Genomic DNA, 26,696 nt, shown 5'->3' with positions numbered 1-26,696 from the left:
TAGTCAGGGGAAAATAGCAAAGCTATGTCCCTGCATATTAGAGAGCCAAAAACTTGAGGATGCTCCAGAGCAAGGGCAACACATCAGCTTTCTTGGCAGTCAGATGGAAAGTTGTGGAAGTCATGGAGTAGAGCCAGAAGCTCCTCTGCTTGGGTCAGTCTATCTCCTTACGTGTTGTACTGCAGTGGGAGCCTGAGACTCCATGTGGATACCTCTGACTGTTCTCAGTGCAGGAAAAAAAATCCTTCCCGTCACAAAGGAACAGTATGGGGAACATCGGTAATTTCTCCCCAGTATGTTATCACGGAAGGATGAAAATCTAAGAGTGAAAAGACCATAGTTGCTCACCTCATGGCTACTCTCCCTGGTCATGCCAAACCTAATTTCTTGCTTGGGTTGTGTTCAGTCTCTTCTGTTCACCTGCAAAGGAAATGGGAACGTTTTCAAGGTGATGGCATTTCAGTGAGACTTGTCAATTGGGCACTAAATCCTTAATGTAAGAATGTCCCTGTTGCACACATCAAGATCAGTCCAGCCCAGAGTCCACTCACTACAGGGACTGCAAGAGCATGCTCCAGTGAGGGGGGTAGGGGTAAGTATGGAGGGACTCTGCTTTACCCTCCCAGCATTCAGCATAACTCCCTCCAGGAGAATTTGATTTCTAAACATGCCACTGATGAATCAGATGTTAGCTCAGCCCGTACCCATGTATTGTACAATTAAAAAGGGCATTATGTTGATAGTTGCAATTACAATCTATTAAAATAGTATGAACGCACCATCATGTATTGTCCCTTCACTTTCTGTCACTTATGCCTACCTACTCCCTACACCTTCAGTGAATTGAAACGCTGGAAAGCACTAATCCCAAAAAGTTGTACTACAAATCCACTCAGAGCAAATTCTGCATGTCAGGCCCATGAGCTGAAGCATTTCTCAGAAGGGGATCTAGAGCCTGGCAAACCCAAAAGCACCTGTCAGCACCAAGATCCTTCATGACTGATCAGAAAGTACTTGAGACAAAGGTCCCTGCCGTCTCCCCACTTCACACAGGGGCAGGCAGAGCCGTGGCTCATCTGGTGTCACCCAGCTACAGCAGTGGGGCTGGGGGCAGCCAGGGTGTCTGTGGAGTAGGGTTTCACATCTGCAGTGCATCCTTCTGCCATTCACCAGCCAGCCACAGACAGCAGGCTCAGTCAGGGTGAATCCATTTGGGCCAAGCTGATACTGAGCAGGTTGATTACACCAGCACCCAGTTTGGAGTTGTGCAGGCTTACACGGGTCTGGTCCGGAGCCTCATTAAATTTAAAAGCTTCCCATTGACCTGACATGGGTTTGGTCAAGCTCTGCATAGTGGGAGGGGGATTGAACAGCAATATTAATTATCTAAGCCAATTCCCTGATCACGATCCAAGGCTGCAGCTCTGTTTTAGTTGGTCAATAATTCTATGATGGATCAGATACCAGCACAAATTCCACATACTATCTAATAATTTAAAATATCTGTATATGTGTCATGGCTTAGACCCAGCTGCCTCCTCAGGGTGAGAACTGAAGGAATGTAAACCCCACACATTGAGATAAGAACAATTTAATAACTAAAATAAAGTAAAATATAGTGATAATAGAAAGAATACCAAAAATAACAATAATAATAGGAAACAACAAGAGAAGAAATGAAAGCTCAGAAAACACAAGTGATGCACAATACAATTGCTCACCACCAGCTGACCCATGCCCAGCCTGACCCGAGCAGCAATTGGTCCCTCCTGAGTGGCTCCCCCCAGTTTCTATACTGGGCACGACATGCTGTGGTATGGAATACCCCTTTGGCTAGTTTGGGTCAGGTGTCCTGTCTCTGCTTCCTCCCGGCTTCCTGTGCCCCTCCTCACTGGCAGAGCATGAGAGACTGAGAAGTCCTTGATCAGGGTAAGCATTACTTAGCAACAACTAAAAACATCGGTGTGTTATCAGTGTTGTTCTCAGACTGAAGCCAAAACACAGCACAGCACCAGCTACTAGGAAGAAAATTAGCTGTTAGAGCCGAAACCAGGACAGTATGTTTTAGTGCCCAAGATCCATTAGAAGTCCCAAACCAGTCTCTTACAAAATCCTGTGACCTTCAACCCTTACACAGATGCATGCTGTGTTGAGCGCTGCAACATTCACAGCAGGCTGGTGCTGACACTAGCTTTTAATCAGCAAATCTGGTGTCATGGTGGCAGATAAATGCAAGCATTTAGTCAAGGTAATATCCAGAAAGTCACTTAACATTTTATATATAAAAACCTCAGAGTTTTCTGAGAAAGAAAATTCAGCTGTTGCTTGTGTGTTATGAGAGGTTTGGCATATAAGACACGCAACTCTCCCTCCAGTTGCTTCTATGTAATTAATTCATCTGCCAAGTTGAGGAGTATGAGCCTTGGGTTCCTCCCGTCATGCCCAGGGGCTGGCTGTGTGCCTTCAGCCACCACAGCCCTGCCTGTGGCTAGTGGACAACTAAACCACATCCAGGGCAGCCTGCATTTGCAAGGGATCTTGATTTCCAAAGCAAAGCCTGCTGTGTTGAAAATCTCACCATTTTGTGGTACGATGGAGCATTTCCAGAGGGCAGCTCAGGTCTCAGTGTGAGAGCTGCCCTGGCTCATCTTGTGTCCTCCAAGGCACAGGCGGGAGCTGCCACGGCACCCACAGGAGTCAGCGCCCGTCAGAGGCTTCTTGGAAACGCTGCAGATGCGGGTGAGCACCTCACACCGTGTGGAGGCATCGGTTGTCGTTTCCTTCCTCTTTTCCAGAGACAGAAACAGCCACCGCCACACGCAGGCCTGTGCCCTTCTGCTCCACCCCTGCATGAATCATACCGATGGCTGCCCAAGGTGAGAGGAGTAAAGACAGAAATCCCCCCAGCCAGCCCTGCGCAGGGCGGTTGTGAAAGAGCTCACACAGGCATGCCGCTCATTCATTTCTCCATAACCAGAAAGGCAGCAATAGCTATTGTTTTGTTTGCTAATAACTAATTCACGGCTCATGTAAGGCTGGAGACCAGCTTCCTGCGCTCAGGAAGGAATGTGTCACAGGGTTTCGTTCAGTGCTTTGAGACCTCTCCCCAGAATGCAGCCACTGGAGCCCAGCAAAGCTGAAACGGACGAGCCCTTCAGCCCACGCTACCAGCAGGACAGCACCTGCAGAAACCAGGCCTGGGTAATGACTGAGAGAGATGAACCACAAATAAATCTGTCAGTGTCAGGGCACCTGCAAGTGACAGGAGCTTGACTGAGGCAGGGCCAGCCCTGTGTGCAGAGTAGGGCAGTTACCTGTGATGCCTGGTGAGGGGAGTCTTGAGGAGCATCTCCTCAATACTCTTCTTCCACCTCCCGAGCCACACGGGTCATGCAGGCACACAGCAGCTGCGTGGTTGTGCAGTGATGGAGCGAGAGGTCCAGAGCAGTGGAAAGCCCACCATGGCTATAGTAAAGCAGTTACAGCAATACAAATACATGCACGGAGGTGGTTTTCTCCTTGCATTTTGTTTTGAACAGCTGGGTACTCAAAGCACAACACGGAGGGCACACAGGTCAGCCAGGACAGGTACACAGTGATAACCGGTCAGGAGTTTTTGCACTTACAGCTGTGAAGGAAATCTCTTGCGACATAAAATTTGTTTCCTCACATCCAAAGATGAAAGTTCATTACTGTCATTTCAGAGCAAGGGAGTTTGGCTAACCCAATAGTGCTCCTAGCTGGCTTTTTTTCAGAGGCTGAACTGACTTTTAATTAAGTCAAGGTAGTTAACTTGCTCACAAAGGCAAGAGCAGGCAAGCCGTTCTGATGTTCTGAAATGAAGCTATTTATTCTTTGTATATTAACCTGAGCCCTGTGTAGCAGAGGCATTAGGAGAAAGTGCTAAGAGACTTGAATCGCCCCATTTATTTGAAATTATTTTAATGGCTGTACTCACTCAAATGCAATAGTAATACAGGAAAGGCTGAGATGTCAGAGTGCCGACAGGGGTTTTCAATTCGTGTTTGACCCCTGTGGTGATTTATTTCATAGTGGTGCCACGTACAGAAAGTCTGCTTTAAATGCATTTTCTTTATCAAGACAAGCATCAGCTAATATGTGTTCACACACCTTAGCAATCGCAGAGTGCCCACAAAAACTGCACAAATATTTGCAAACTGTTATTTGCAAATATCAGGCAAAACAGTATCAGTTATATCTAACGAGCTTGAATAACGTCCCATGTGAAAAATTGGGGCTGGGGGAGAAGATCTGAAACATTTCTTTATTATTTAATCTTAGAAAATATTTATATTGCATGCTGCAGATCAGGCAGCATACATAAAAAGCCTAGGAATCTGTATTTAAATAATGTAACGTGTACTCACTACGTTTTGCAACTTAGTAAAGGAAAATGCTTCTTCTGCTAAAATAATTATTCCCAATTTTAATCACAATTGCATATCTATTCAACTTTGTATCAGATTTGCAGAGTTCAGTAAAACAATTAGTGATTCAAAATTACTTTTTCTGTCAAAATGGGAAGTCGGATGCGGACAAAAGAACAGTGCTACTGCTGTCATTGCTGATCTCATTCTAAGTTCCACGTATTTTCTTTCTTTTTTTTCTTTTAATTTTTTAACCTATTTTACCAGCAAGTGAAAGTAAAATTAGCAGTGGAGTAACAAACTGAAAGAGATCAGTTTGAGAAGACGGAAAGGGAAGATTTGGGCAACAGTTTGACCCGACTGAGGCGAGGCTGCACGTTGTTTCTTTCTTCCCCAACCTGCTGTTTTTCAGAGCAAGAGAAGTTGAAAATAACGTGCGCCCAGCTGTCGTTTGAATCTATTTTGAATATTAGAGCCAGATCTTTACTCCCGAGCCGTACCCGGTGACCCTGTTGCTCAAGCGGCGTTAGCAGCATCACCCTGGTAGGGTTTCGTGGCAGACCTCAGCAGTCCTGAACTGCTGAAGTTGTGCGAGCCTCACCCCAATAAGCCGCCTGGCTGAAATCTTGGGCTGAGTTCTGAACTATCTGGGTTTCACTCTCTGCGTTTGAGTTGCCACACTTTTTGCACACACTTTTTGCATACACTTTTTGTGTGCTCACTTTTCCCCAAGTGCTACAGCTCAGGGAAAGCTGCATAATTACAGATACTAAAATACTGCTCTTCACAGTTTGTTCCCAGTGAAAAGTGCCTCTTAGCTCTGAGAGTCTGAAAATAACCAGGCTGTGAAAACTGATTGATACCCTTTTTTCCACAGAGCACCAAACTAAAATCCCCTCATTACTTTAACCTCTCTCTAATTTGATTTTAAAAGTCAGCTGGCTTTTGGTGCCCTCACACCTTGCGCTGGCTCTAGGATGCACAATATCAAGCCACCCCTAAATTCCCTGTGCATCCTGTGTTGTCAGCTCAGGTGTCTCAGGGAATTCTGTCCACTTTTCTTCACGGAATTGCAAGCAGACCTTGAATTCTTCATTTTGTAAAACACCCTCAGAAGCCTTGTGAAGCAAACACAGATAAGATGGGATTGTCAGTTATGGCATGATTCTAGAATGCATCTTCATCTGGCTTAGTTTGATACAACAACCCTCTGGAGCCTTCTGGTCCCCGAACCTGGCTATGCCATGGCAGACACCACAACACAGCATCCAGGCCTAGCTGTTACTGCTCTTCAACACATGAAAACAGCAGCATGAACTGTTGTAAACAAAGCTTACCTCACAGAAAAAAAGACCATTTAACAGAATGTGCTGGCAAAAATATGTCTCAAGGAAAGTTGAAACCAGGTATTAAATTCCTTAGAGGAGTGGGGACCATTAACCAAATGTCCACAATTGTAACAGATTTGGAGATTCACAATGTGACATTTTGCATGTGATCTTTAATGTTCAAACAGTAACAGTGGCTACTTTTAAATTAGGTTACAATGAGCTAAACATTCAGTGAAGAGGCATTGCAAGAGTTGAGATGTAGAAATGTATTTCTTCCAAAAGCCAAAGACAGCAAATACCTAACCACTTGTGTAACTCTGCAGAAGTATGGCACTGTTCAGGTTCTTTTACAAACATGTCAGTTTTAGTGTTTCAGGCGGCAAAAAATTTGCAATCAACATCTGAAGAGAAAGAGAAGTAGGAAAGAGTACAGGAAAGATGGATGGTGATGGGAGCCCTCATGTTCTCGGGTGCAGAATCTTGTAAAGATTTACAGCTGATATGAAAACCTCACATGAGACCAGTATGTTTTTCTGACTACAAGCCTCTCTTACTATTAGGTTGATGACTGGTAAATGTTTACCAGCCTAGGAGCTGGCAGGATGATCACATCAAGTGTCCCGTGCACCACTGCTATTCAAGGTGCCTGCGATGCAAATACTTGCTCACCCTACGTTACTGGTGAGGTCATCTCTGGGATTCATAGGAGGGGAATGATTTCATTCAGAATGTCTCTTTATAGAGAAGCTCAGAGGTAGAATAGAGTATGGAGGAGAACATCCAACTTGTTTTTCAGGGACAGACTATAGATAGATGAGATCTGAGCTATAGCTTATTTGCTTAGTAGGATAACTCCTGAAGTCCCATCTTGGATTTGAATCAGACAAGCCACTGCATCCATTTCTGTTGGAACACATGAGCCAGGGCTCAGTCAAAACAGGCACAGGTCATTCTCGCCGGATCCACGTGGAAAGAGAATCATCCTACGCGCCACTTTTTACGGCACCATGTTATAAGCCCTTCAAAGGTCAGTTCTGAGCTTGATGAAGGACAGAGAAAGGGATTAAAAAACCTTGCTGCACTAAGGAATCCCCTAGGGGATTTCCTCTATGGAAACCTTTGGATGAGACTGATCTGCAAGACCTGAGAGATGGTGTGGGGCAGAGGGGACAGATAACGTTAGGAGGAGAGGAACACTGCAAGTCACGAGGAATGTACAGCATTGCGTGCTGACCCCATTCCATCTTGCAGCAGAGTGATCTTACACACCTGGAATTTCCAACTCCTTAGCCTGGCTTTCTGTGCAGGAGGGTAAGTTGGCCTCAGTAGGTATGTCAGGATTTGACTCTTAGACTTGTCAGGCTCCCCAGGATACAAAGCCTGTTTCGCTCTCAGTTTGATACAACCTGGGCAGTTATACTTAGTATAAAAAATTATTTAGCTATTCCAAATATGCACATTCAATATTGCTCTGTACTTAATTTTTACTATAGTTGGTGACAGGTTTCACTGTTTCAAAAAAAATGTACTAAAAACATGTGAGAATTTTAGTGCTCATGTAAAAAAAACCCAAACCTTTCATCTCTGGAGACTCAAATCTTTTACCTCCAGAATTACAGCAGAGACAGCAGAGTGATGATAGCACAGATTCATCTCGGCCACCCCAACCATATGTCTAAACCAGCCCTGACTGCAAGCCAGCCCTTCTGGGGTTGTAACCAGGTGAGGTCTAGGAAGAATCAGGTTAGTTTCCTCCTGTTTTGCCCCATCTAAAACTCACAAAGCCACAGGACAGCTATCAAATGTCACTAAGTTTTGATCACTCCCGTGTTAGATGTACTTGATTTCATTACTGCTACACAGTGACTCAAGGAGGTCTGAGAAGTGCTAGGCTTGTCTGCAGGCCATTCATTACGTGGATAGGACGATTTGCTTCTGTGGTTAGCTAAAGGAAGACCTCCAAAATATGAAAACAAACTGTCAGGATTTTACAACAATGTATACAAGAGTCTTTTAAATAGAATACAAAGTAGTCAGATTTTATAACACAAAGTTCTTAAAATAAAAAAAAAACTCCACATGGACAGACATGTCAAGAGATGGGGGTTGATTGAAGCAGATGTTTGTCATTAAATAAATGTAGACAAACCAACAACTGAGGAACATCAACAGAAACAACAACAAAATCAGCACAGCTAATATCTGTAGCTCTCCAGGCTAGGCCTGCTCCAGTCCAGGCTAGCAAAGTTCAAACAAAGGCTTATGAATAAAGGCATGTACCTGCACCTCATGTTTTTCAAGATAGTGCCCATGTGTGATCAGATGGAGTGCACATCTGTCTCAGCAGGGGCACCTGCACTGTGGTCCTGCCAGGAGGCCTCCTTTGATTCACTTCCCACTCTCTCTACCGCAGTACCTTTGCGTGAAGACAGAAGGAACGAACGTGGGCAAACCCACTGCTGATGGTCCTCAAAAGATCTTGCACTCATTAACGGAGAAGAGCTTCCGCCTGTTCTGCCGTTTGGCCTGGTTGACTGCTGTCCGCACAGCGTACTCAAACACCTGCTGCACGCCCCGGTTGCTGAGGGCAGAGCACTCCAGGTAGCCTTTGGCTCGCACCTCCTGGGCAAGCCGCTTCCCGTCTATGGGGCTGATGCAGGAGGAGCGGTAGGGCCCCACGTCCCGCTGGTCAGTCTGAGTGGCCACTACCAAAACAGGGATGCGGGGCAAATGGCTGCGGATCTCACCAATCCATTTGTTCCTCAGGTTCAGAAAGGAATTGTGGTTTGCCACTGAGTAGCACATCAACACCACATCTGCCTGTTGGTATGAGAGGGGGCGAATGCCTTTGAAGGCATCACTGCCAGATGTGTCCCAAAGACCTAGGCTGATCTGTACACCATCCATGAAGACGTCTACTCCAGTATTTTCATATACAGTGGGTCTGTAGTCATCTGGAAAAGTATCAGAGGTGAAACGTACCAACAGAGATGTTTTCCCCACCGCAGAGTCTCCCACCAGGACACACTTGACTGAATCCAGCATTTTATTAACGTTCAGGGCCAAGAGCTCTGTCTCCACACAGCAGGAGTGGAATGAAGAGTTGCAGGGGTCTCGGAGGCTTTCTAGATAATTTCCATTTGGTGAGAAACCATCCAAATCTCTTCTTCTCAAGACCTGATTGTGTCACTTGAGCCTAAAATCCCCTTTTCTCCCACACGGTTCTGTGGTGCTGTTGGTTTTTTAATTCTTCAGTGAGTCAAATGACATTTCTGGAAGAGGAAAAATAAAATGTGACAGTTGTAACCCACAGAGAACAGAACATTCTTCATCAAGGTAAAGATGCCTGGACATGTCTTTGGACAGCCGTGGGGAGTACCCCACATCGAGGATGCTGAACCTTGCCGCTCCCTCTCAGGTGGCTGCTTCTGCAACAGCCATTCACATGAATAACCTTGTTGCTGCTCCACAGGAGCTAACGGTCCTATCACCTCTGCCATTCTCTACTGACACCAACTATTTTTTTCCCTCCAATTGTCTAAAAAAACAATAAAATCAGTTTAACTTTGGTATAACTGGTACTAGCCTGCTTTCAGCGAGACATTTCCTGCCTCTGACTTTCACCAAGAGTGACAGAATCCTGAATCCCTCTTAACCGATCAGTTCAGATTCCCTTTAATACATACCCATGCTCTCTAGATGTAGTCAAGAAAAAAAAACCCTTCGCTAGCCAATTTGGCTATTTAAGCAATCCTACAATGAGCAGAAGTACAGAACCACTTGTGACAATGAGGAAGCAAGGACTTAAGGTGTGAACCAAGATGAACCTTAAGAGATTTCAAAAGCAATGAAGGATCCACAACAAAAATACCAAAAAGTTCAACATTTTTTTTACAAATCACTTTCAACAATAGAAGCACAAGCCAAAGAAAGCCACACCACCAGTGCTTGCCCCAGTCAAACCATTTCATTGGAAGGGGATACAGCTCCTCTGACGTTTACTTTGTTGTAAAACTGAACTGAGAGTACCTCTTCAGAGTAAGTAATTACTTTTGAGATCCTGCCAGCGTTCAGTCAAATTTTCCTATTTTGAAAGCGTTTGTCTCTTCCCCACTAGCTGTCTGCAAGATTCAGTGCACATACAGGGTGACAAACAAGATGCTATGAAAAATCACTCACTGCAAACTGAGGGGAAATAAGTTCTGCTCAACAGAAGCAATTTTTAAAAGTATCACTGCATAACTTCAAAATGTCCTGTGTATGTTACACAAATAACACATTTCTGTCTCCATATATGAAGAGAGAAGTAACAGCTTAAGGGTATTTGCACAGAACTGAATGATGATCACGAAACGCATATACTGTACATTACCATAATATTCTCCAGTTTCACTACCCTAACCCCACCACCACCACCACCCACCCCCATTTCTAGTATACTCAAAGCTTTGGCTTACTCTGCAAAGTGCCAGAGGAGCTTAGAGAGAACATTTTACAGGCACTGACAACTGCTACCGGCAACTCCCCTGTTCTTCTTCTGTAGTGCAGCACCCTACCTCCTCTCGTGCTGCCAGCACACCTGTATCTCTCCCAGTGCACTGGCCAAAAGAAGATGTGTCGGCAGCTTGGCCAGAGCACATCATTTTGTAGAGGCAGCACCAAGCCTGCAGGGCAGTCCTCATGCGTACTTGAGTTACCGGTATCTAGAGGAGTCATTGTAACAGATTGCACTTCCTGGTCTGCCAGCAGGACAGTGCTCTCGCCATCTGAGCTCACTTCTAGGAAGTGGGTTGGAGGCCGATGCCACTTCATGGCATTCCTGGCTGCTGGGAAACAAGCTGCTCCGTGAAGTTAAGTTTTGGTGGCAGCCATTGGAAATTTGCTTTTAAAGATTCAGTAGCTCTAACTCCACTGTCTCGCCTTCTCCATTCCCCAGACAAGCTCTCAGCAGAATTAAACAAGACATTTACAGACTATGTCTGTGAAAAATTTGAAATATATATGCAGAATACACAGTCCAATTACCTAAATGCATCATCATGTTTCCTTCAGGGTATTCTACTTCAAAATTGTGTCAGCAGTACAGTTTGAAAACACCACAATTCACCACAAGCCAGTAGCATATGATTCAGATAAAGCTGCACGCTCCCAGGAGAAAGTTAGCATGTAGAATCATAGAATCATACAATGGTTAGGGTTGGAAAGGACCTTAATATTATCTAGATCCACCCTCCCTGCCATGGGCAGGGATGCCTCACGTTAGACCATGTTGCTCAAGTCTCTGTCCCACCTGGCCTTGAACACTGCCAGGGATGGAGCATTTACCACTTCTTTGGGCAACCCATTCCAGTGCCTCACCACCCTCACAGTAAAGAACTTCTTCCTTATATCTAACCTGAACTTCCCCTGTTTAAGTTTAAATCCATTACTGTTGTACTATCTCTACAGTCCCTGATGAAGAGTCCCTCTCTGGCATCCTTTCAGACCAAACATTTCTTTGGTGCAAGTAGTCCTTAAAACCTTCAGGCTCATTATTTTATGAATGTGGGGGAAAATAAGGATGTTCAAAGCATGATTTTTGCTATTTCATAAATGCCAGAACAAAGAAAGATAGATAAAAGGATTGTTCTGGTACTCGGCTTGTTGATTGCCAGGTCTGATTATGTTGGCTATTTTGAAAGAAAGTATACAAATGATTAGAGTCTGAAAAAGATATTAAGGATTAATGAATATGGATAGTCTACACACAAATAACAAAAGCTGAAATATTCACCACAACAGTGCAGAATCGTTTTTGCAGCAAATTATATTGTTCTACAATCCATTGATGAATAAAAATGTACAAGTATATAACAAGGTCCATATTCTGATCCTGGAGACAGGCTGCTGTCAGTGGCCCTGATCCTGCTTTTATTCACAGCCGTTTGGAGTTCATGTGCCTATGTATATAGTTGGGACTACATATGCGCATACTGAAGATGTCTTTTTAATTATGCACATAGCTTGTCCTTGACACAGCCTCAGGGTAAGAGCAGTATTAGTGTATTAAAATAATTACACAAGTTCACCTCAATTGATGGAAAACTCTTCAAATTAAACATCAACAGAAAACAATGTCCTTTAAAAGACAGGCCAGTACTGGGCACTTCTGCACCTCAGTATACAACCACTTGTGCAAATATTCGCAAAAGCTTTGGTTCTTTCTTGCATATTATTGACTATTGTCTTGGTCTGACAGTACAGCATGCCATTCCCACTAAAAGACTGCGCAAAAGCTTCTGATCACAGATGGTCGAGTCTAGGCTGCTGATGGATTATTTTTTTTCCCCAACAATTCAGTTTTCCAAATTTTACTAACTTTATGAAGTCCATTTTAGATCTGGAATTCCAGATATAAACCTGTATCTTCTTTTACACTACTTTGGTTTATGCTTTCATCACTCGTAACAATAGAAGATTTTATTTTAATAATAAGGTGAGTGCTTTTAAAATATTATAAAAAATATATGTTTAATTCTGATGTAGTCATTCTGAGTAGTGACATTTAATAAACTTTGAGATTAACCTCAAAGAAAAATCTTGCACAGTTTTAGATAGTGCACTGTTTTTTCCACTGTATTATATTGTCTATGTAACTAATGCAACTTTTTTGTTTTGCTTTCCTATTTTTGTTCCCTCTGTCTTTGGAATACAGAACCGTGGCACTGGTGTGTGGTCACAGAGCCCTCGGACTTCACTGATGACATGAGCACAAGAAGCCATACAAAAGCTGCTCTCTGGTCACTGCCTGTCTTGCTCCTCAGCAATCTCGTGCAAGTAAATTCCTCACACTTGATCATGGCTGAATATGATACGGAGAAGGTGAGTTATGTAATACGACAGGATGGGAAGAGGATCACAGCAGCACCAAGCTCTTTGTAGGTGGAGGATTCACATGAATATACATCCCATGAAAAGCTAATCTCGTATTTGTTGAAACAATTCTACCAACAAAGGAAAGCAAGGATTTCTTGTATCAGAAGGGGTAAGTTTATCAACTGAACCAAATGGGATTTTCATTCTCCAGCATCTACTATAAGGTCATTGCGAGCATGTCTTGCATCTTTTTAGATCAGGCAGTCACAAAATGCTTCAGAGAGTTAAAGCAATTAACATGCTAACCATTATTGCCATTATCCGGTCTCTACCACAATTACATCTCAGTGCAGCTCCTGTTGATATCAGGATAAAAGCAGGCTAATTTTTCAGTTTGAGCACTGTGTATACCAGCCCTTGAAGAGACCTGACGTTGTGAGGAAATAAAAATATTTATACGACTAAAAAAAGCTGAAAAACACTGAAGAGACTTCCACCTGCCGTGTGATGCTTGAATGCACATATTCTCTTTGCCTGCCTACATTACTCCTGCAAATGCCACCTCATGCAGACGGGGGGTCTGCAAAACTGCCTACAATTCCCCTCTATTGTGTTGATTGTAATCAGTGCTCCCTCTAACTGCACTGCGGGTACATAAAAACTCTCCTTGCATATCTTAGAGGCTCTCAAGGAGAGGAAAGCAATATAGAGACTACCTTCATTAACCAGAAAGAAAAGTGCACAGCTTTACACCTTCACTTCTGTGAGTGCAGTGGTCACTGCAGGGCAAGGACAGGACCTGAGAACAACTCCTGCAAAGCAGAAGGACAGGGAGGAGGAGGAAGGCTGGCAGGAAATTAAGACAGGGCAGAGATGTGTTGCCTGATTAGGGGCAGCACTCAGAAGATGCAGCAGGGAGACAACTGGCCGCTGTGACAGAGACACCGCATCTGTTGTGGATCCAGTCTGGATGCTCAGATAGATGACCCAGTTGCCAAGGTCATGCTACCTTGTTTTCAACTCCATGCATGAGTTGTACTTGCTCCAGATAGAAACCTCTAGACTGCTGCGCAGGCCTTTGCTGCCACAGCATGGGGCTACCGAAAACTAATACGTCAGCTGCAGGCCGTCTGGAGACTGCAGCTGGTCTGCAAGCAAATGGCCCCATACTGTGAAGTTTCCTGTCATGCATTAAGCTGATGCTCTGACATCTGCTTTAGCTGCCTCCTGGTTTTTAAACTCATTTTAAGACAATTTTGATCTATTGCACAAAGTGGCCCTGTCTTGCCAAATTAGTAAACAGCCTCCTGCCACCTCAGACAGGGTCAGAGTTTCAGTCCATAGCAGCATTCAGTGGTGGTACCACTGCCATAAAGGAGAACTGCTCACAGCCTGTACTTTTGCAAGGTGCTGCATCTTTGCCCCAAACTACTCCAGCAAAAAATCTGTATTCAACTCCTTCTCTTTCCAAGCAAGTGTATTTATAATACTGATGGATCAGTTGCCAGACTATCTCTCATTCTATTTTGAAATTCTAAAGAATTGAGAGGATGCCTTGAAGCTTGGATAAAAGCTTTTATACAGATATTTTGTTCTCAAGTACAATCATACTTGCAATGCCTTCCTAAAGTTAGAAGAGCAAGCAACATGTAATGAACCCATACTTGCAAAGCCAGGATGTCTTGTCATCTCAAAAACAATCTTCTTCCAGCATTTAAAAAAATATTGCAGATATAACAACTTAGAAATTTTTCTTTCACTCCTTTTTTTGCAAAACTGAAATTCTGTTCCAGTTACAAATTTCAGTGTCTTGTTTAAAAAAAAAAAAAAAGGCAAAACAAACAAAACCCCTTTTTTAAAAATATAATTTCTAATTTATGAAATTTAAAGAAAAGGGACAACCACTTCCTTAGGACCCTTTGCAAAAAATCACTTCTGGATCAAGATAACATCTGAAAATTTAAACCTCAGTTTCTTTCTTTGGAAGTTTTAACAACTGAAACTGAAGAAAAGGATTTATGATGAAATATTCAGTCATCTTGACAACTTTATTTTTAGCAAGGGAGCACAAGACATCAGATTTTAAAGAAAGTCCCTCACATAAGATTGGGGAATCTTGCTATAAAATAGCGACAAATGCAGACCAATGTTATTTACAAGATTAAATAAGAGGTGAAGTCCTAATAAAAGGATGACAGCTTTCCATATTAGAAAATGTACATATTTACACACATGCTTACACACTGCACATACATATAAAACTGTATAATGAGATCCCTTAGATTAAAAAATAATTGTTCATTACTTTAGTAATAGTACCTATAATGAATATATATATAAGCAATGGATAATGCATGTCTAAAGATCTATTCAATTTACTATAGACCCTGAGAAAAACTATTTAACTCTCATTTTAATTACCCAATTAGACAAAAGAAATATTTATTTTATCTCAAGAACCCTTTAACTGTGACTAATCACACCTTGACTCAGCTACTTTAAAAATAAACATGAAGACAAATGATTACAACCACTCAAAAAATTAACAAAAAGTCTGTAAGACTCTCATGTATTAATCCAAGATCTGAAATTCAACAGAAGTCAAGGAGATCTGACAGTGCTAAATGCCTGCTCCAAAATTCAGGGCATGAGCCTGAAGTAATTTTTTTCCACATGTTTATGGCATGATTTGGTAAATTACAGACTATGTGGTATTCATGGCACTATAGGGCATTCAAAAGCGACCCATTTTCAGTATAAATATTCTGTCCTCTCCAAATTAAAATTTGGGTAAATGGAGCACAGGAAAGTAGCCCCTTCACAGAGAACCACCAGGTCATGTGCCATTTTCAGTCTGATCCAGTATCTTCCAAAGTCAGCAGAAATGGAGCGCATGTCGTGCCCAAAGCATGGCACATGCCCTTCCGTTTACTGAGTGTTTCTCTTCCACAAGATAATGGGTATGTCACCTTCCTTTCCCACCCTTCCCTGTGATTATTTTTTTTCTCTGATCTTAAACAGAGAAGAAATTCTTCTTGAGTCTCACCACAGATACAGTCGTACATGGAGCAGCTGGTGTGCAAATGTCACACGTGTGTACGTTCAAGCACAGAAGTTCGCCAACCATCTGTCCGTCTGCATTCCCTCATAGTCTGTTTTTGTACACACACACATACATATATATATGTGTGTGTATATATATGTTCACCACTGACATAGAACTGCTTTTGGGTCCGGATGGAGATACAGATACGCTTGCAGATGAACATGGATAAAGTGCTATATATTGACTATAGTACTATCACAGGCACCTATGAAAAGCTACTCTATCAGAATGGACTTGCAGTTACAAATCAAATTTCCACTCAAGTCTAACTGCACTGTAGTCAAACTGAAGGACTGATATTATAAAATGCATGATATTTAAGTAATTTACTTCAATGAGACTACTGTGTGTATAGAATTACTCACATGTGGAAATGTTTGCAGCTTTGGGCCTCAAACCACTTCAAATTTTTCATGCCACATCCTTGTTTAACACAGTTCACCTTTCTTGAAGTTTAAAACGAATCAAAAAGGCACAACATATTTTTGTAGATTTTTTTTTCTACAAGTTTAACTCTTTAAAATCTCCCTTTTTTTTTTTTTTGGCTGACAAAATGTGAAGTACTCTTTTATTTACAACCTTCAACAATAATTGTGTTTTCTTTCCAGAAAGCCTAGCCCTTTCCCTATTTCTTTTTTTGTTTTGGGGGGCTTTTTTGACCATCTGCAAATACAGGCATTATCATCATGAAGTATCCATTTCCCTTTCATACACAACTAATATTTTTTAGTTTTAAATAAGCATTTGTAATTTCTTGCAGAATGATGCAGCATTTGCTAGACTGAGTGCATAGAAGAGTATATGCATATACATACACACACGAAAATGTTGTAAATAAAGCATTGTATATTTAAAAACATAATTGTTTCAATAATGAATCTATACATCCATGTACAAAAAATATGACATCCATATGTGCATGCATGTGTGTTTATATGTCTATATATACATACATAAACATCTATATATATACACACATTGATATTCATCCATTTGCGAAAGACTTCGCAACAGATTGCTGTATGGAACAGATGCATATTCAGGGCAAGATATTTTACTGTCATTTGAAAACCTGCATACATATTTCGCATGAAAGAATGGAAGCATTACTGAAATTACCATGGTCTTTAAACTACTTTATTTCTACATATAGGTACACACTTGCATACATATGAGCAGAAATGACTGTTGTGCTAAGTCTGGATTTGCAATGACCTAGGTTTGTAACTGATAGATAATAGTCATACACGTATGCATAAATTACATGCTCACACATTGTAAACAATTAGATTTCTATTGTGTACGCAGCCATTAAATTTTCTAGACACATCTTTACAATATGTTACAATGATTTATCGTTAAGGAGATGTATGGATTTATATTAAATCCCCCAGATATGTAACATGGCAAAATGTTAAACCTAACAACCTGGCAGCTCCATATATGTACTTGCATTTGCAGGCAGAAAGTCTTCCTCTCTTTCAGAGCCTGTGTTGAGCCCACTGCAGTGGTGAGGGCTGGCTCCTGCATGTTTTGACTCTAACCTGGAGCAGGACTGCACTCCTCTCCCCTGTTTGCACTGTACCTGATCTTCTTGAGTGGGTCTCTTAAACATTACCAAGTAATCAATATTAATAGTATAGCTAAAAGCTAATATATGAATGATACAGGTGGTGTAACACCCTCCTTTATGTTAAAAAGTATTTTAAAAATGTCCTACCATTTCCCCACTGCCCTCCATGTGATCCCTCACCAGTTCTCCAAGGTTACTTTCAGAGGTCTATTCAGGTTTAATTTTGATCTGGTTTTGTAAAATGCCTGCCACAAAATAAAGAGACTCTCAAGCCCAGATCTTTTGCCCCTAACCTCAGCGGGAGGAGAAAGAGGTTCTCCATGTTCATTAAATTATATATCTGCATAAGTTTGATTTCAGTGGGAGATAAAGGTGGAGGAGGAAAATCTTAGTTAGAACTGAATTACCCAATATTTGATGGAAGATTATTTTTGCACGTTTTGTGATAGGAATAAAATGTGTTGAATGCATTGGTGTTTTAAGCAGCAAATAACGATACTTCAGTTGGTCAAACAATTCACAATAATGACTTCTTGCTAAAACATATTGATGTCTTTTTTTATTTGGGAAGAACACATTTATTGCATACCACTTCAGTTTCACTGTGATGAATGTTAAACTTCTCGAGTTAATGAGCAAAGCTGGTAAAGTAAGCAACAATAATTCAGTTGGTTATTTATTTTAAACCACTGAGAAACTGGCTGACAATTTTAGCTTTTCCCCTTGGAACTGCCAGCAACAAAAAGCTTTTTCTTGTCTCTGTGTATATAAGACTATTTAAATTTTTAGTGTAGATTTCAGCCAGAGGAAACTGCCATCTTTTCAAGTTAAACCAAAAATCTTGTGTGTGCACGCATGTACATGAAAACGTTAAAAATGTGGAGGGCTTGCTTGGAAATCATTTCAATCGCTTCGCGAGTAGAAGGTGTGATACAAAACATGCGATTATCATGACTTTTCCTGCATTTGTTGACTTAAGGTCTCATCCTTTTGGTTTGTTTTATAAACTAAAAAAGGCATCGCCTTCCACAATCTGTCCCACAAGTCAGCATTCATGCTCTGTACCCACACAAGAAGAGTTAATATATATTTACAGGACAGACAGGAAAATTATAATTCCCACTATGTAGCCCCCCTAGAATCCCTTAATTGTAGTGAATTAAACCAAACACAATAAATGGGCATGCATACTTGCCTACACTAAATTACCTACGGCCTATGCAGAGTTATCATTAAAGCCCAATTTCAAACAAACATGCTGTCAAGATTTCTTTTTTTTTTCCTGTATTTAGCCCAAGTTATACCTGGTAGTTCAGATTTTGCTTTGATCTGTATGTTATGCCAACCATATGCCATAGCAGAACATACATTTCAGGGCCTATTTTCCTTTACTTTTCTTCAATTCCACTATAACCTTAATCTCTTGTCACTTTTATATAAAACATAGAATACTGCAGACAGCGCTGGGTCATATGGAATAGGTTAAGAGGAGAAAAGTCTCTGCTCTTTACCACCAAAAGTAATACATAAACCCTTCTCACTCACTCTTCAGCTCAGTATTTTGAGAAGCCATTTGAGATGCTTAAAGCTGACATCTCTTTGGCTTTCAGTTGGTTTAAAGATCATGCAAATCCGCACACTACGGTAAATCTGAATGCAGAGTTTCTGGTTTTCAGTGGGAAGCATAGAAAGTTTTCCTTGATTTTCTTGATTTTTACATATTTTGTGTGAAAATGATCACACATATGGAAAGAGAGATATTTTTGGAGAGCTACATTTGAACATTATGAGCACATTTTCCATGCTTTATTTTTGAATCCTGGTGGACTTGATTCAAACTCAAAGATATTTTACCCAATGGCTTTTCATCTAGAATTAAAACTCCACTGAAAGATAGATGAATTTTAAAATCTGCATTTAAATTGATGGAAATTAAGGAATTTACAGGAGGGATTTTTAAGACAGATGTTTTATAATACATTTTTGTAACGAGAAAAACACAAGCGTACAGATGATGAGAGGAAGTTAATAGATAATTCAGTATGTCATTAATTCAATAGCTGTGAACCCTAAAGACTTTACCAGTTCTTACTCGCAGTCATTTAATGGAAAAATGAAACAAAAGCAAGCTGCAAACTCTGTCCACCAGCATGGCAATCATCCAAATAAAAGAATGGTTTTCTTGTGAGAGTGAGAGGTTTCGCATTTTCTCAATGACCAAATGCACAGGAGACGACCAAAACAGATCCCATCCCAAACTATGTAGAGGTCTTGGTCTCACACTTTTATATGAGGAGATCCAGTCTCATCTGTAGTTTGACATAAACCAGGATAACCTTCAAAAACAACTTACTGTCACTCGTAAGGAAGAGGTATCACCAGATGGTACAACAACCTTACATGGGGCAAGTGCCAGTTATTGAGACTGGTATGCCACGCTCACACTTGTGTGTGACAAGTGGCATCGTGCACAGCACATAACCACAGCCCTCCATGCCAGCTTCTGCCAGGAGAAGTGTTTGTTCCCTTCCCAGCTCATTCTGGGTCTTCCCTATGTGATAGGTCACCACGGGCCCCCTGCTGGGGAAACCCCCAAACCATAGCAGAATCCTCATGTGGTTTCCAGTGGGTTCATACATTTCATCAGGTAGAGACAAGCACGCCAAGTTCAGTGCCAGCCTCATCTCTTAGGAATTTACACTTCTCTTTGGCTTCCGTAACCAAAGACCAAACGCAATTCCTTGTGCAAAAGAAATACAACGCAGACACAGCAGCAAGCGATTGGGCAGGGTGGGAAAGATCAAAGAATCTGCAACAAACGCAGGGCACAGCCACAAGCGGGACCAGGCACGAGCAAATACTCCTGCAGCCGCTCTGTGAGGAGCACACGCATCCGGTCAGTGTTCAGACTGTGCTCCCAGCTATCCTCCAGCTGCCAGGCCAGTAGTGAGGGTGATCCTCCAGCACAGCCTCCGGCAGAACGTGACTGCAGGCACTACTGCTCCCTGCTACTCTGGCAGCTGCCCATCTTAGATCTGATACATCAAGGTTTTGTACCTATGACTGCCAGTACTCACTCTCACTGTTGCATTACAGAGGTTTTACTGGCTGTAAAAGTCTCTCCTTCCGCTGCAGACCAGTGCTTTTGGTGGATTAGGAAGGTTTTCCCATTCTTCACTGATGTAAAAATTCAAGCACAACTAAATTGTGCTAAGCACATATGAAACTGTATTTGGTTTTGGGAAGGAGAGCTAACAGTAGGCTGCAGCCTACAAATCTTCTTGTTACATCACTTCATTGTATTTGTGCGATCCTGACCAGTATTTTAAAGCTGTAGTGCTTTAACAGCGGGCTTGAGACAGCTGCAGCCAACTTCTTTTCTTAATTACTATGCTAGGGTCATCCCAAGACATTTTTCAGCTGTAAGCTGTGCTCATGGCATGGAAACACTTGAAAACTGCTGATTTAATAAAACCACTGGCCAAAAGTGAGAACCTAATTTGGAAACGATGTTAAGCTGCGTAGCACGATACCTGAAATGTCACAGTAAGACTTTGAAAACGGCAAATTTCACAGTTATGTCTCTTATTTCTTTTCAAACCATAATCAAAAGCATTATTAGAAAATCTGCAATTTTTCACTGTATGATCAATGCCAAATCAAATTAGGCACTTAAACAGTGCATTCAGTAACATTCAACTGTTACTTACTGAAAACTATAGAATAACAGCACCAACATCTTATAAAGAAAAAGGGGGGTGTGTGTGTTTGCTTTAGAGAGAAGAGGTATTTTTCTTTGAAAATCCCTTTCATTTAAAGCTCCTCAGCCAGCTGTGCTATGCATCTAGAGCTGCACAGCAAAGGCAAGAGGAGAAACAGCACAATTTCACCTCCTTGCCTGGGTGTCCTCCCAGTTAGTTATCAGAAAGAGTCACCAAGAAAAGCTCCCCAGGAGCTGCAGCTGGTGCAGACCTGCTGCTCTCCAAGAAAGGCCAGTGGTGCAGCCTGCAAGACCGCCACCACGATTTCTGCTCATTTCCTGTGTGCTCTGGGTATATTGCAAAGCATCCACAGGCGTCTTTAAAGATTTATATGGCTGCCCCTCGCTGTACAGGAGATTGCCTCCCTGATACCACTGGCACTGGCAGCTGTTACCAGCTGATGCGACTTCAGCATCAGTCTATTGGTTGCTGGGTTTATGCAGGAGGGAAAACGCTTTCATTTCATCCCCAAATTCACACTCCCAATGGAGCAGCTGAGCCAGAATCTGTTAAATTTCTACATATAAACATTTTCTTGAGAAAGCTGGTCACCAGGCTGGAAGAGTATTTTTAGTAACTTTCTGGAAATAGAGTTCCAACTTTGTGGTTTTACTGTGCTGCATGTAGATACAGGGACTGTCCTCTGATATAAGCGATCATGTGAGGCCTGATGCTCTTCCACCATGAGACCATCTCACGCTGCTTTGGCATGGTAAAATTCCCTTAAAGTGGGATTAAATGACAGGAATTTACAGCCACTTTGCCCTGCCGATGGACTGTGAATTTATGTCTTGCTATACATGAAAATCAAGCCCATTTTTAAAATTTTAATTCTTTGCTCTGGAATTTAGTAAGTCCAGATTACTTACATACAAAACCAGATTCACCGTAAATACAAAAGTATTATTTTTCCTGCTTTGCAACACCTAATCTGGTGAATACAAAACTTGGTATTGCGCCCCGTCAAGGCCTACTCTCTCAACTTAGCAGGAAGCAAGCACACGTGGGGTTTTTCTATCCTGCAGTTGCTGCCCAAGTCTCAAACTTGGTATTCACATCTAGTCTGTACTCACTTTCTCTGGTAAATTTGGCTTCTCTTGCATGACTATATCATGAGATCTGTCTCTGAAAAATGAGATTAAATCCTGTTCTAAAGTTAAGTAAGTATACGTGCATGGTCTCTTCTACTGGAACATCTGTAAACACCCACTGGTCTAAATGGTGGGTCTGGGAAACATTAAAAAAAAGCAGAGCAATGCAATACACAATCCTACCTTATTCTGACAGCAGCACCAGATAGGCATGTACTGACACCAAAAAAAGGCTGGCAGATGTGTCTGCTAACAACTAACTGATATCATTTATCCTACCTTTTTCCTCTGCAAGTATTTTCTTCAGGATAAATCCTGGGTTAAAGCTAGATTCCTCCAGATGCCACAGCCCCACTCTCGCCCCATCCACAGGTGGAAACACTTCTGAAAGGAGAAATCACAAAATCTTAAAGCCACATTCAGATTTTTTGTGCGGACTGTGTCAGACAGATGCTTCCCGCCTCTGTGTGCTTCCTCCTCCTTCACCTTTTAGATTAACTACCTCTCATTGGCAATGTGACAAGACCATCCCACAACCACTAGAGCATCACAATATGCAGGTTTTGTAAGCAAAATCTGGAAATGGGTGTGCTCAGATGTGCACACATGCACACACGTACATACTGCTCTCCAAGGGATTCCACACCATGAGCACGCCATGGATGGCTCAGAATGCAGAGGAGAAGAAGCCATGGAGTGAGATGAAAGCGTTGCAGCCACGACCATTTAAACAGCAAACAAAATCCTTCCATCTTGGAAGGTGGTAGACGAACTTGTTAGAGCCAGCGGGGGCACACAGCTGCTAGAACCAGAGCCAGTGACAGATAGGTTGGCAAATGAAAAATACTTTGAATCTCACTTCAGTCCTTAAGAACCTAAATTTCACCTTTCTCAAATTCTCACAATAAAATCTTCACCTAAATTTGCTTGGGAACATTTAAGATGAAGCAGAACAGTTTTGTCATAACCATGATGTACTTCACAAATGGGGAAGAAAGCCACCCTTTGAGGTGTTGCACGTTTACACATGCTTATCTTTTATGGGTTCATAATTCATTCAACAGCAAAGGGGCTCAGAATCAGACCCACCATCTTTAAAGTAATTCTCATCTTCTCTCTTTTCTCTTACAGTAACATGGAAAATACTGGCATGGCACAGCCCATCACACACCCCTCTTTATACTTTTATACAAGGCCTTTTTATGCTCAAGTGGAAACAAACTCTGGAACATATTGTATGCAACCTAGGCAGGATTAGACCGCTGCTTAACAGGGTATCACAATACTGAGTAATTAAAAAATGGTATTAAAAATAAAACTGATTATGTGAATCCATTTCACAAACTTATTATTAAAAGTAAAACTAAAGATACTGAATTTGATTCAGAACATCGAGTCACATTAAGACTTTTAGGAACAATAAAAAGAAAATGCAAAGAACTCACCAGATGCAGGAAGCTGAAAGCGGCTGTTGGAAATAAACGTTACGGAAATCAACTATTCTAGATGAGATAGGGAAAGAAAAAAAGAGTTGTGTTCTGTGTTCTTGGCTTTCAGATGGACTTCTTTTCCAGCAGATTAATGCAATTGTGTTATTGAGAGGGAAAACGAAACAAAACAAAACCAAACCTCGAGAGGTGACCAGAGACCACTGCACATACAGGCCAATCTGGTCCTGGCAACTGGGTCTAGCTCATCCGGATGCAGCAGTGACAGCAGACCCAGATGTAGTGTGATGAGAAATAGCAGAGTGGTTTAGGGTAAGTCAGCTTCCGGGTGGCAGCTCCTCAGCTCTGCTGTGTGGGTTTTGTTGTGGGTTGTTATATGAGTGTATATGTCTTACTCTCTGGTGACTATGGGAGCAGATGTAAAAACCTTGAAGATGGGGGAGGAGGGCAAAACCTCCAGGCTGCAGAAAGCTTTCTCTTTGCACTCTGCCGCTCCTACAGCTGCCTACTCTCTGCTGCAGTGGCTAACAGCATAGCACAGCCCATGCTATGCTATCCTATACATGCTAGGAGAAAAGGAGCAGATCAACAACTGCCTAGCAGCGCTATGTGCAATTCACACACAAACGAGATGCGATATTTTCATGCAAGCTGGAGTATGGCCCTGTCTTTAAAAAACCATGTTTAATCGACCTTGTGCAAAACTCAAGGCAGGCATATTTGGGTTGATTCAACACTGATTTATAGGGATTTATCGTAATTCAGTGAGGATTCCCCAACAGCATTGTTTAGGATTGACCAGGATGTTTCACTAGCATACTTGTCCTCTCTTCTACCAGCACAAGGACAACTGAGCAGGAGAAGGGACCACAGGTGTAGGGATTCCTTCCTTTCCCAGCACAGACAGCTGGAGCTGGGCAGACTCATTACTTCCAGCTTTCTATCGCAGCGCTGAAGGCAAAGATCTGATGACAGTTGCGGGATTTCAAGTGCCAGATCTATGGTCTGTGCTCCAGAAGCTGTGAGCACAAGAGGTTGTCTTCTTTGGATGATCAGGTAATCGGACTACAGGGAGAGCATTCCTATTCCATACTCCTGAAGCAGCCCAAGAGCTCTGGCACAGCAGGAGAGCTGCCCCAGAGCTGAACATGAGGGGCCCTAACGACCAGCACAGTGGGCTGTCTGCTGCTCAGTCAGAGGCATCAGCAGTGGGTTCCCCAGCAGCCTTGAAACCAGCTCAGGAGGCAGAGAAATGGAACCCAAGCCCTTTTCAGGAAATATTTTGGGCTCAGTGAAGCTATTTCAGACCATCTCCAGCCACGAAGCAGTAGGAACAGGCTGCCTGATCCATATCTAAAGCCATGCATTTTGTGTTCCTTGCAGGATGGGAGCTCATTGAAGACAGCTAGTGAATTTGTCCACATTAACATTATGACAGTAAAATGCATTCCAAGATAAAGTCATACCGCTTCCAAAAATGATTAAAACCCACCAGAATAAATTACAAGATAAAGCAAAAAGGAAACAAAAAGATAATTTATGTGTAGATGAAAGGCAGTTTGTGCCAAAAATACAACTAGCTGATGACTATAACCTGTGTAAACACGCTGTAAACCTGCTGATACAAAGCTTGCAGAACAGTGCTGCACAGTTAGGCTGGGGAATCAATTTGTTTCTTTTGCCTATGACATGAAATTAATTTAGTTAATTATCAACAGGAGCAAGGGTAAGGAAGGGTGGCTCACAGAAGGCATTTCTGGAATACTATCTTCTTAAAAGCTTCAATCTTCCTTTTAATTTGAGACAAGATTTTGGATAAGTGGCTTCAGTGCTTTATCAGTTTATGTGAGAACTTGTGTTACTTAATTTTCACATTAAACACCTATTCTTCTGTTTTTAACCAGATTTGGGTTTCCCAATACCAGTGCATGCAATCAGGCAATAAGTTTCCACTGTGATAGTGATAAAGAAAATCAGACACCCAAACATTCTAAAATGTTTCCACCAGAACACTGTGGCTTGTCAGAAGTAGAGAAATAAGTATCATTTGCAAATTATATCAATATAAACGTCTTTGGTGATCATTGCCCATTTTAGGTCTGCTACAGATAGCAGCTGCTTAAAAATGCAACTACTCTTTTCTGTTTTGAGCTGCAGACTAATCCAGATGTGAGGCCCCCTGGCTAAGCAGTTTGCATTTTGGGTAAAGAGTGCATCCATCTGTAAAATACTTCATAAACAACTTTTGAATCGAGTGAGCTCAACAAGAAAACAAGACTGCAGAATAAGAAACGTGTTCTGACAATGTCTCGATTTCCACCCATTTCCCTCCACTGTACTTCCTGGAGCATCTTGACCCAATAACTTCCCAAAAATAGCTGAATGTCAGATTTATTTTTGCATCTTCCATTCTTTTGGGGTTTTTTAAATAAAAATCTGAAACCTTTCTTAGGGATGCACATGCGCCATGTGCTGGCTCCATGACTTCACTTCCTCATGACCTGGAACTCCACAAATAGACCCTCAGCTCCACGTTCTCTGAACAACACATAGGCAATTCCAAAGTTACGTGTAATATTGCAGCCTCACAAGTTTCTGTTGATCCTTGCTTCACACCCCCCCCCCCCCCTTCTTACTGCAGTTTTTCTGCACCTTTTCACCTCTTCATGCTGTGCAGTGAAGGGGAACATCTGACTGTGAGAGAATATTGTTAATACATTAAAAAAGATGTTGCTTCTCCTTTTTCTTAAACTCAGTATGAGTCATTATCTGGGACTTTCAGAAACAAATACTTTGTTGTGGAAAATATCCATGGGGGTGGAGTGGAGGGTTGCAAATTATTTTTGCATTGAAAATTAAGTTGACAGCAAAAAATAAAGTATTAAACCTCAAGTAACTAAGGGTTTATGACCAATTATGTAAAATAACATTATCCAGGGCTTTGTCATGTAAAGTCATGGGCCAGCTTACAACGAAAGGTCAATTTGTCTCTTAATCCACTGATTTCTGTCTCATTCAGAAAAACCGGCAGGTTGCTGATATTAGGAAGGGATTAAGATCAAGGAAGGAAGCTATTCCTGTCCCCCCTGCCTGATTTCCTCATTGTTCTCAGGTTCACTCAGCTCTGATTTTGGTCTGGCCCA

At 42.0% G+C, this 26,696-nt stretch overlaps 1 protein-coding gene across 2 annotated transcripts; it reads right to left on the bottom strand.

Moving 5' to 3' along the window:
• Positions 1-7,725: 7,725 nt before the first annotated feature.
• RHOH (ras homolog family member H) lies at positions 7,726-23,841 on the bottom strand. 2 transcript variants are annotated; one of them, XM_030491941.1, is made up of 3 exons: positions 23,551-23,841; positions 22,385-22,489; positions 7,726-8,991 (listed from the first exon to the last, which is right to left on the bottom strand). In XM_030491941.1, the coding sequence occupies exon 3, from the start codon at positions 8,762-8,764 to the stop codon at positions 8,189-8,191; it is 576 nt and encodes a 191-aa protein (XP_030347801.1). In that variant the 5' UTR covers positions 8,765-8,991; positions 22,385-22,489; positions 23,551-23,841; the 3' UTR covers positions 7,726-8,188. The 2 variants fall into 2 exon arrangements, with proteins under 2 accessions (XP_030347801.1, XP_030347802.1); XM_030491942.1 differs by lacking the exons at positions 22,385-22,489; positions 23,551-23,841 and adding an exon at positions 17,401-17,695.
• Positions 23,842-26,696: the final 2,855 nt, after the last annotated feature.

Source organism: Strigops habroptila, chromosome 7 (assembly GCF_004027225.2).
Source record: "Strigops habroptila isolate Jane chromosome 7, bStrHab1.2.pri, whole genome shotgun sequence".
Taxonomy (NCBI): domain Eukaryota; kingdom Metazoa; phylum Chordata; class Aves; order Psittaciformes; family Psittacidae; genus Strigops; species Strigops habroptila.
The sequence above is the reverse complement of the archived record's forward strand: the minus strand, read 5'-3'. Positions and strand labels throughout refer to the sequence as shown.

What these genes read in the sequence shown, in the direction of transcription:
- RHOH (XM_030491941.1), bottom strand. Translation starts at nt 8,764, where the DNA reads ATGCTGGATTCAGTCAAGTGTGTCCTGGTGGGAGACTCTGCGGTGGGG.